Source organism: Juglans microcarpa x Juglans regia, chromosome 6S (genome assembly GCF_004785595.1).
Source record: "Juglans microcarpa x Juglans regia isolate MS1-56 chromosome 6S, Jm3101_v1.0, whole genome shotgun sequence".
Classification (NCBI taxonomy): domain Eukaryota; kingdom Viridiplantae; phylum Streptophyta; class Magnoliopsida; order Fagales; family Juglandaceae; genus Juglans; species Juglans microcarpa x Juglans regia.
In genome coordinates this window covers 4,152,420-4,163,297 of record NC_054605.1, presented here as the reverse complement: position 1 = coordinate 4,163,297, position 10,878 = coordinate 4,152,420, and the positions used below count along the sequence as shown (strand labels likewise).

At 39.2% G+C, this 10,878-nt stretch overlaps 1 protein-coding gene across 1 annotated transcript; it reads left to right on the top strand.

The window, feature by feature from the left end:
• The first annotated feature begins 602 nt into the window (after positions 1–602).
• On the top strand, positions 603–10,659 carry LOC121236540. Its single transcript, XM_041132991.1, has 6 exons — positions 603–686; positions 1,540–1,910; positions 2,363–3,359; positions 3,405–4,214; positions 9,091–9,849; positions 10,165–10,659. The coding sequence occupies exons 1-6, from the start codon at positions 603–605 to the stop codon at positions 10,657–10,659; spliced, it is 3,516 nt and encodes a 1,171-aa protein (XP_040988925.1).
• Positions 10,660–10,878: the final 219 nt, after the last annotated feature.

Below are 10,878 nucleotides of genomic sequence, written 5' to 3'. Positions count from 1 at the left end.
CCCAATCTACCCTCCACTAATTCAACCCATGAACCCATAACATCAAACCCTAATCATACTTTAGATTCATCTTCTTCTACTGATAACACTACTGCGCCATCTCCTGCAACTCCTAACTCTCTACTTCATCTTGCTATTTCCTCGTCCTCCATCCCGTCTTCCACAAATCTTCACTCAATGACTACTTGATCCAAAGCTCTCATCACCCATCCTCTTCAACGCCAAGATGGCACCATCCCATGGCCACCTCCGAAACACAGTGCCTCTCTCACCACCCATTCCTCCATTCCCAAAGAGCCCACCTCCTACACGGAGGCTTCTAAATTTTCTATTTGGCGTACTGACATGGCCAGTGAATTTGAAGCACTTCTCTGAAACGATACTTGGACTCTCGTTCCTCCCCATCCCAGTCAAAATCTTCTTGGTTCAAAATGGGTCCTTAAGACCAAACATCTTGCTGATGGGACCATTGAACGACGCAAGGCTCGCCTTGTCGCCAAAGGGTTTCATCAACAAGTTGGGCTAGACTACTCAGAGACTTTCAGTCCTGTAGTTAAGCCATTTACCATTCGGCTTTTGATCTCAATTACAGTGTCTCGAAAATGGCCTCTTCATCAGTTGGATATACAGAACGCATTCTTACACAGGGACTTGGAAGAAGATGTCTTCATGCAGCAACCAACTGGGTTTGTTCATTCTGAACTCCCTCATTTTGTTTGCAAATTAAAAAAAATCAATCAATGGCTTGAAACAAGCCCTAGGGCTTGGTTTGCCAAACTTAGTTCAAGAGTATTGGCACTCGGTTTTCATGCCTCCATTTCTGATTAATCACTTTTCATTTTTTCATCTGCTACTGCTTCTGAGTATGTTCTAATTCATGTTGATGACATAATTGTTACTGCCTCAGATTCTTCTCTTCTTACTGATTTCATTCACTCTATGTCCATGTCTTTCACTGTAAAAGACCTCTATTCTCTTAACTTCTTCTTAAGGATTCATGTTTATCGCACGGCTGGCGGTCTATTCTTATCTCAGTCTTGTTATATCTCTGATCTATTGAAGAAGACTAATATGCATGAGTTCAAAATCGTGTCAACACCTATGTCCACTTCGGATAAACTGTCCATTCTTGATGGGTCATCTTTTGAGGATCCTCACCTCTACCGAAGTGTTGTTAGTAGTCTCCAGTACCTTTCCTTCACTTGTCCAGATATCTCATTTGCAGTTAATAAAATCTGCCAGTATATGCACTGCTCTCGTAACTCTCATTGACAAGTTGTCAAACGCATACTGCGTTACCTCAAACTCACAATCTCCTTTGGCTTATTTTTCTCTTCTGCCTCACCTCATAAACTAACAGCATTTTCTGATGCTGATTGGGCTGGTTGCCCGGATGATCAAAAATCGACGGGTGGTTTTTGTGTTTACTTTGGGTCACATTTAGTGTCTTTGGGCTCTAAGAAACAACCAACAATAGCTAGATCTACGATTGAAGCAGAATATAAATCCGTTGCAAATACTGCTTGTGAACTTTTGTAGATACAAGCTTTGCTTAAAGAATTGGGAATTTTTATTTCTGAAGCACAACACCTGTTATGTGACAACATTGGTGCAACTTATCTTTCGGCTAATACTGTTTTACACTCACGGACTAAACATGTGGATCTTGATTATCATTTTGTTTGTGATTGTGTCGCTAACAAAACTCTCACTGTCTCCTTTGTCCCAAGTAAGGAACAAATTGCAGATATTTTCACAAAGCCGCTCTCCTTGGCACGATTTGCTCTTCTACGTTCAAGCCTCACCATTCTATCGGTGCCTCTTGAAACGCAGGGGAATATTAGAGCACATGGACCTGCCTTAGAGGATACCACCTCACAAGCCACGTCCTCCACGTCCTCTGCACATTCGTAACAGAAAGTCACCTCCACTCCATCCGTAGTTGCCTCTCAACATAATGATAAAACCAACTCTTCTCAATAGAATGTTGTAGACTCTTCTAGAAAGATTTTCCTGTAAATATTTTTTCTATAATTGAGTGTTACTGTACTAAGGAAGTGGATGGAATACAAAGAAAATACTTGTTCAGACTCTAGTCTTCTTTGATGCATTTTCTCAAACACCTCTGATGCACTCTGTTTTTCACTTGGTTTAACAAGTCTGAGCTAGTGCTCAGAAAACATTTTATTCTGCTTCGATGTAAGTTCGAGCGAGTGTTCGGGACATACGAGGTACCCAAAAAGATCTTTTGGAGAGTCTTCATTCCAGCAATATGTGAAGTGTGTTTCTGGTTGAAGAAATGAGTGTGGAAGAAATGAGAAGAAGGGGTATGGGAATCTTTTGTCAAAGCCTTGCTGGTCAGGTTTGGTACTACAGACTATGATGATCCTATGGAGGCTTTAACACGATTGAAACAAGTGTCTTCTGTGGCTATCTACAAAGCACAGTTTGAAACTTTGTCCAATAGACTGAAGGGTCTGCCAGAAAAGCATAAACTGAGCTGTTTTATGAGTGGTCTTAAAGATGAGGTTAGACTACCTGTAAGAATGCTAAATCCTATAAATCTTAATGCTGCTTTTGGTCTTACTAAGATCCAGGAGGAGTATATTTTGGCATCAAGGAAATCTTGGAGAAATAATACAGCATTGCCTGTTAAGAGTCATGGGGAAACTGTGGAGGATAGTTCCAAGTTTCAGAAGAATGGAATGCCAACAAAGAGAGTTTTTTCTTCACAAATGGATGAGAAGAGGAAGAAAGACCTCTGTTATCACTTTGAAGAAAAATGGAATCCTAATCATGTGTGCAAGAATCCCAAGGTTTATTTGATCCATGCCGATGATGAAGGTCCCCAGCCTGTTCTTGAAGAATCTGTGATCGTGGAGGAGGTGGAGGTTTGTGGTGATAGTGAAGGGACTTTAGAAGTTTCTGTTAATGCCATTTCTGGGTGCAATAATGGCAATGCTATGAGGCTGCATGGTAGTATTGTCCCTTGTTCTGTCGAGATTCTTATTGATTCTGGAAGCACACATAACTTCTTGGATCCTTTGGTGGTCCAAGAAGCTAAACTGAATGTCAGGAAAGACTACAGTTTGCAAGTGAGGGTGGCCAATGGTGATAAAATTTTGAGCCAGGGAAGGGGTGAAGAATTAATCAAGATCCAAGGTTCAAAATTTTCTGTCCCCTTTCATGTGTCAACCTTGGGGGGATGTGATATAGTTCTTGGAGTTCAGTGGTTGAGAACCTCAGGCTCCATTACTTGGAACTTTATTGATATGTCAATGAGTTTTGAGTGGGGTGGTCAGATGATTAAGTTGCAAGGGTTGAATTCTGCAAGTGTTCTCATGATGTCAGGAACTATGGCAATTAAATAAGATTTTATAAGTCAACAAGAATGGTTGTTGCAGTTAATGCCTGGGGAGCAACAGAAGACTGAAGTTTGTTCTGAAGGACCAATGGCTGAGTTGCTTAAAGAATTTGAGGATGTTTTTGCCGAACCTGTGGGATTGCCACCAAGAAGAGATTTCGATCACCCAATCAACCTGAAGGATGGAGTTTCTCCTGTTTCAGTTCGACCTTACAGGTATCCTCATTATCAGAAATCTGAAATAGAGAAAATTGTCCATGAATTGCTGCAAACTGGTGTAATAAGACCCAGCCAAAGTCCATTTTCTTCACCAGTGTTATTGGTTAAGAAGGCTGATGGGACTTGGCGTATGTGTATAGACTATAGAGCCCTTAATCAAGAAACCATTAAAGATAAATTCCCAATACCTGTCATTGATGAACTTCTTGATGAATTATTTGGAGCTCAGATTTTTTCCAAGTTGGATTTAAGGGCTGGATATCAGCAGAGTCGAGTAAGGGAGAGGGATATTCAGAAGACAGCATTTCGAACTCATGAAGGCCATTATGAGTTCTTGGCAATGCCATTTGGGCTTACCAATGCTCCGGCCACCTTTCAAGGATTGATGAATCACATTTTCAAACCTTTTTTGAGAAAGTTTGTTTTGGTCTTTTTCGATGACATTTTGGTGTACAGCATAAATGTTGTTGATCATTTGTTGCATGTAGAAACTGTGTTGGGCATCCTGAGGCAACACACACTCTATGCAAAGATGTCTAAATGTAAGTTTGGGGTGCATGAAATAGAGTACTTGGGCGACATTATTTCGGGGAAAGGGGTACAAACTGATGCTGCCAAGACAACAGCCATGGTTCAATGACCTGTTCCTAAAACCTTGAAGTCTTTAAGAGGGTTTTTAGGATTAACAAGTTATTATAGAAAATTCATACGAAGTTATGGATCCATAGCAGCACCTTTAACAGATCTATTGAAGAAAAATTGATATGAACCCGTGGGAATGAATTCCCTTGAACCCACAATCAATTTGAAAACTTCCCAAGAAAGCCAAAAATCAAGTCAAGGATGGAGAATCTAGACCCGATGAGAACCCGTTTCAAGAACCTAGATTATATTAAAATCTAGACCCGTTGAAGAACCCGTCTCAAGAACCCAGATTACAAAGGAGGAACGCCACAAAGGTTGTGATTTACCTTTGATAAGTTCAAGAGTTCAATCAAGAACAAGAGGAGAAAACTCAACTCACAAATAAAATTCAATATTGTCTTCTTCAAATGAGGCTACAAGGAGTATTTAAACTAAACCTAATTAAAACCCTAGCCAAAATAAAGCCCCCTTTTACCCAAAATGCCCCTGATGAACAGTGTCACGCTACAGTACCGCGGCTACAGTACCGCTACAGTAACGCTACAGTACCTCTTAAAACCCTAATTCCTAAAAGTAACTTTCCAAGTAAGCCCTTGGCCAAAATACAAGGCCTTCTTGAAAACTCTAGTTCATTGAAAATAAGGCGTGTGGGCCAGACATCTTCAAACCCACTTATTCTAAACTAATAAAATAAATCATTTAACCAAATTTGAAGTCTCAAATAACAATAGGCCCTATCTCTAAGCCATGTCTTCCACAGCTTGAATCAAGTGGATCAAAGCTGGTTCTCCTTCTTTCAAGCCCATCTTGAGTGTTGGGCTCTTGCTAGCTTCATCCCAAGTGGATTGCACCAATCCGTGCATTGCTTCCTTGATCTTCTTGGTCCTTGATCTTGTAATTGGCCCATCTAGAATTTACAAATGATCTTTAAGACTAGGCCCACCTTGGTTCCCATCATTCCCCCTCTCCTCAAAAGGATTCGACCTCGAATCTCCACCTGGATCAAAAGGAAAAATGTTAGTAACATTGAAAATAGCAAAAACTTGATACTTACTTGAAAGATCTACTTCACGTGTATTTTCATTAATTTTCTCAAGAAATTGAAAATGTTCATCCAAGCTACTCCTATCATCAACAAGCAAAGCCATCAGAGGTAAATGAGTAAGTGGATTAAAACCATAAACAACCTCAAATGGAGAATAAGAAATAGTAGTATGCAAGGTTTTATATGCACACTCTAATAAGGGCAAATGATACTCCCGTAAATGTTCATGTAGCAAGTCAATGAATGGCAAAAGATACTCCCACAAACGTTCAAGAAACACACCTGAAGTTTTTCTTACACCACTCCAATCATATGCAAACTCAATGAATGGCAAGTAATACTTCCACAAATGTTCATGCAACATGTTGAAAGTTTTCCCTACACCAAAGTTACCCAACAAACCACCATGTCTATCACACACAAGCAACTTAAGCATAAAACTAGTTGGCACACAAAATCTATTCTCTCTAAACAAGTACCAATCTAATTTATAGAACTTACCAAACGATACTTTTTCACATGTTCCATAGACACTAGCAAAGTCATCATCATTAGCATGCAATTCCTTATTATATGCAAGTCTCAACAATTTTACATCTAAAATGAAGATAAGGACGTACCTTCTTGCTAAAGCATCAACCACAAAATTTTCCATACCTTGTGTGTATTTGAATACATGAGGAAAAGTCTCAACACAGTCCTCTCGCTTAGCATGCATTATAGTCAACGGCTTACCTTGTCCCTTCAAGTGTGAAAAAGACTCATGTTCTTCAAAGAAAGGTCGGTTAGGAATTGTCGCACTTGACACAAAATCAATGTAGTACTCTATCTCCCTAATAGGTGGCAATCCACTAAACACACCTCTAGGAAACATAACCTCATATCCATGCAACAAAAAGACAATAACACTAGGCAAAGATACGTCAAGTTCGTTAGTATTAAGACTCGCCTTAGCATAAAAACTCACTTTTCTTTTTGTTTTTCTCTCACTTTCTTCACTCTCTCTTTTCTTTCCACAATTCTTTTCTTTTTCACTCTCTTTTTGCTTTTCACTCTCTTTTTTTCTGTCACTCTCTTTTCCTTCATCTTGTTTTGAACTCTCGACCTGACAACTGTTTTTCAACTCATTCTCTCTTTCTCTTGAGGTTTCAGCCTCACCCTCATCTTTTATCTCACTCATTTTATATTCTCTCTCGTTTTCGGCCTCACCATTTCTTTTTTTCTCAATCTCACTTTCACTCTTGCTTTTTAGCTCAATCTCCTTTTCACTTTTTCTTTTTTGATCACACTCATTTTCACTCTTTCTTTTTTGAGCAACCTCACTTTTCAGTTTCAAATGGTCCCCATGGGCTTGTGTTGGAGTTAAAGGAGCAAGTTTGATTGTTTTTCCATCCTTTTCAAAACTGTACATGTTCCTTAACCCATCATGGATCACCTTCCTATTGTACTCCCATGGCTTCCCCAACAAAATATGACCAGCATGCATAGGCACTACATCACAAAGGACCATATCCTGGTATTTTCCAATTGAAAAAGTAACTAGCACTTGCTTATTGACCCTAACCTCCCCACAATCACTCGACCACTGCAACATGTATGGTCTAGGGTGTTTTAAGGTAGGTAAATTCAGTTTCTCAACTAAAGTAGTGCTTGCCAAATTAATACAACTCCGCAAATCAATGATCATACTACATACCTTGTTGTTGATGTGGCATCTAGTATGAAAAATGTTCTTGCTCTGCTTCTCTATATCCTCCATCTTAATTTGTATATTGAGAGCATGCCTAGCAACAAGAGACTCACCATACCCTTCATTCTTACAGTTATGTTCAATACAAGGTTCACTCCTCCTCCTATCTCTCCTGCCTTGTAAATTTCTAATTACCACTTCTTGATGATCCATCCTATCCCTCACTTCACCTAACACCAAGTTCAACCGCTCAAACTGTTGTTGCATGGATTGCAATACAAATGATGAGTTATCTACCATCCCCTTTGGTGAAGAGCCACTCCGATGAGACATTGTAAAATGCTGCACAAATGAATGTTAGTGGAAAAACCTCACACACTCCCTTATGTGTTTACGCTCGAATAATGGCATTCCACTCGTGTTTCACTCCTAATTGGCTTTTCCCCGATAATAGTCTCACACTCTCTTGCCTTTTACCTCAATAGTTTTCCCGCTCAAGTTCTTTAAGAACTAGTTGAACTAAATCAAGATAATACAACCTTGTATTATTCCAACCAGTAATATAGATCCAAGAAACAAGAAACAAGGAAGGAATAAAACGACACGGGACTCAAGGAATTTATATGAGGGAAAGAGTAATTATAGAACAAGATACCAACTACAAATATGTATTCAGCCCCTTTGAGGATAAAACTCAATCAACAAATGTTTTTCTTTGTCTTTGTTGTAACTATGTAGCAACCTTTAAATATGCTACCTCTCCTTATCTTCTTCTCCTTCTTCTTCTTCTTCTTCTTCTTTTTTTTTTTTTTTTTTTTTTCAAATTTTCTTTTCTTTTCTTTTCCTTTCCTTTCCTTTCTTTTCTTTTCTTTTCTTTTCTCTTCTTTTCTTTTCTTTTCCTTTCTTTTCTTTTATTTTCTCTTCTTTTCTTTTCCTTTCCTTTCTTTTCTTTTCTTTTCTTTTCCTTTCACCAACTGATTTGATCACAAACAAGAATAAGCAGTTGAGAAAACCCTAACAATAACTCAGAAACCCTAACAAGAGATTTCAGCCAACACAAACCCTAGAACAATGAATTTCAGCAACCCTAACAATAGTGAAGAAGTCTGCTAACCACCACTATTTTTTTTTTTTTTTTTTTTTTTGTAATCAACCCTAGAACAATGAAGCCCTAGAATTAAATATGTAAGAAATAAAAGATAGAATAAGACCTGATTGGAAACCTTGCTCTGAATACCAAATGATATGAACCCGTGGGAATGAATTCCCTTGAACCCACAATCAATTTGAAAACTTCCCAAGAAAGCCAAAAATCAAGTCAAGGATGGAGAATCTAGACCCGATGAGAACCCGTTTCAAGAACCTAGATTATATTAAAATCTAGACCCGTTGAAGAACCCGTCTCAAGAACCCAGATTACAAAGGAGGAACGCCACAAAGGTTGTGATTTACCTTTGATAAGTTCAAGAGTTCAATCAAGAACAAGAGGAGAAAACTCAACTCACAAATAAAATTCAATATTGTCTTCTTCAAATGAGGCTACAAGGAGTATTTAAACTAAACCTAATTAAAACCCTAGCCAAAATAAAGCCCCCTTTTACCCAAAATGCCCCTGATGAACAGTGTCACGCTACAGTACCGCGGCTACAGTACCGCTACAGTAACGCTACAGTACCTCTTAAAACCCTAATTCCTAAAAGTAACTTTCCAAGTAAGCCCTTGGCCAAAATACAAGGCCTTCTTGAAAACTCTAGTTCATTGAAAATAAGACGTGTGGGCCAGACATCTTCAAGCCCACTTATTCTAAACTAATAAAATAAATCATTTAACCAAATTTGAAGTCTCAAATAACAATAGGCCCTATCTCTAAGCCATGTCTTCCACAGCTTGAATCAAGTGGATCAAAGCTGGTTCTCCTTCTTTCAAGCCCATCTTGAGTGTTGGGCTCTTGCTAGCTTCATCCCAAGTGGATTGCACCAATCCGTGCATTGCTTCCTTGATCTTCTTGGTCCTTGATCTTGTAATTGGCCCATCTAGAATTTACAAATGATCTTTAAGACTAGGCCCACCTTGGTTCCCATCAAAAATTCATTTTGTTGGAATGATAAAGCTGCTGCTGCCTTCGAGTTGTTGAAAACAGCTGTGAGCAATCCTCCTGTGTTGAGGTTACCAGATTTCACCAAAGTATTCACCATTGAGTGTGATGCTTCTGGTGTGGGCCTTGGGACAGTTTTGATGCAAGATTCGCAGCCCATTGCCTTTTATAGCAAAGCCTTAAAGGGAAAAGCACTACTTTTGTCTACCTATGAGAAAGAGCTTTTAGCTCTAGTGTCTGATGTCCAGAGATGGAGACCTTACTTATTGGGCCATCCCTTTAAAATCAAAACTGATCAACAGGCATTGAAGTTTTTGGTGGAGCAGAAGATTGGCACTGAATCACAGCACAAGTGGGTGTCTAAACTGATTGGTTATGACTTTTCAGTTAATTACAAGAAAGGCAAGGAGAACTTGGTGGCTGATGCTCTCTCAAGAAGAAATGAGGAAGAACAAGCAGCGCTTGCAATGATTTCCTTTCCAACTCCCTTGTGGATTGAAGAGTTGAAAGAAAGTTATTCCTTATGTTCTAAATTTTCTAAAATTGTGACTAAGTTGCAGCAAGGTGAGGAGGCACCTAAACATTTTTCTATTCAACAAGGGTTGTTGCTGAGGAAAGGGAAGTTGGTGGTCATTCCTTCTTCTTCATTCCATTCTAAGATTCTGCAGTTCATCCATAATAACCCACAGGCAGGTCATGTGGGGTATCATAAGACTCTACAAAGGGCAAGGAGAGATTTTTGGTGGGAAGGCATGAGAAATGATGTGAGAAGATTGGTGAAAGAATGTGAGGTTTGTCAAGTCAGTAAGTATGAAATTGTGCAGTACCCTGATCTTTTACAACCACTTTCTATACCTCAATCTCCATGGATATTTCCATGGACTTCATCGATGGCTTGCCAAATTCTAATGGCTTCTCTGTGGTTTCTCTGTGGTGGACAGATTAACCAAATCTGCCCATTTCTTTCCCCTTTCACATCCTTATACAGTTGTTAAAGTTGCTCAAGTTTTCTTTTAGGGGTCTTCAAATTGCATGGGTTACCAAGATCAATTGTCTCTAATCGAGATGCAGTTTTCACTAGTTCATTTTGGAAACAATTATTTCAGATGCAAGGAGTTTCTTTGGATTTCAATTCTTCTTACCATCCTCAGTCAGATGGTCAAACAGAAGCCTTGAATAAATGCTTGGAAGGGTACTTAAGGTGTTATTGCAGTCAAAAGCCAAAGGAATGGACTTCATGGTTACCATTTGCTGAGTGGTGTTACAACACTACTATGCATTCTTCCATCAAAATGTCCCCATTTGAAGCTCTTTATGGGTATGCTCCCTCGAAACTGATGGCTTATGTATCAGGTACTTGTGCTAATGATGTTGTTGATAGGCAGCTTAAATCAAGGGAAGAATTGTGGGGTTTATTGAGAGATAATATGAAGAAGGCACAGCAGAGGATGAAATTCTATGCTGACAAAAATAGAAGTGAAAGATCTTTTGAAGAGGGTGATTGGGTCTTCTTAAGACTCCAGCCTTATAGACAGAAGTCAGTGGCAATGAGGCATAACATGAAGCTAGCTCCAAGATTTTATGGGCCCTCCAGATTGTGAAGAAGTTGGGATCTGTTGCTTATAAGCTTAACTTGCCTAGTTCATCTAAAATACATCCAGTTTTCCATGTTTCTTGTTTAAAAAGGAAAATTGGCCAGTCTATTGTACCTTTGCCAACATGACCTCCCACTGATTTGAGTGGTCAGATACAACCTGAGCCTCAAAGGATTTTGGACAGACGAGTTTCAAAGAAGGGTACTCATGCTATGACAGAAGTGC

Excerpts from the sequence above, each read along its gene's own strand:
- LOC121236540 (XM_041132991.1), top strand. The coding sequence starts at position 603 with ATGGCCTCTTCATCAGTTGGATATACAGAACGCATTCTTACACAGGGA. Across the intron at positions 3,360-3,404 it reads TCATGATGTCAGGAACTATG|TTAATGCCTGGGGAGCAACA; the intron begins GCAATTAAATAA and ends TGGTTGTTGCAG. Across the intron at positions 4,215-9,090 it reads CTGCCAAGACAACAGCCATG|TTGTTGAAAACAGCTGTGAG; the intron begins GTTCAATGACCT and ends GCTGCCTTCGAG.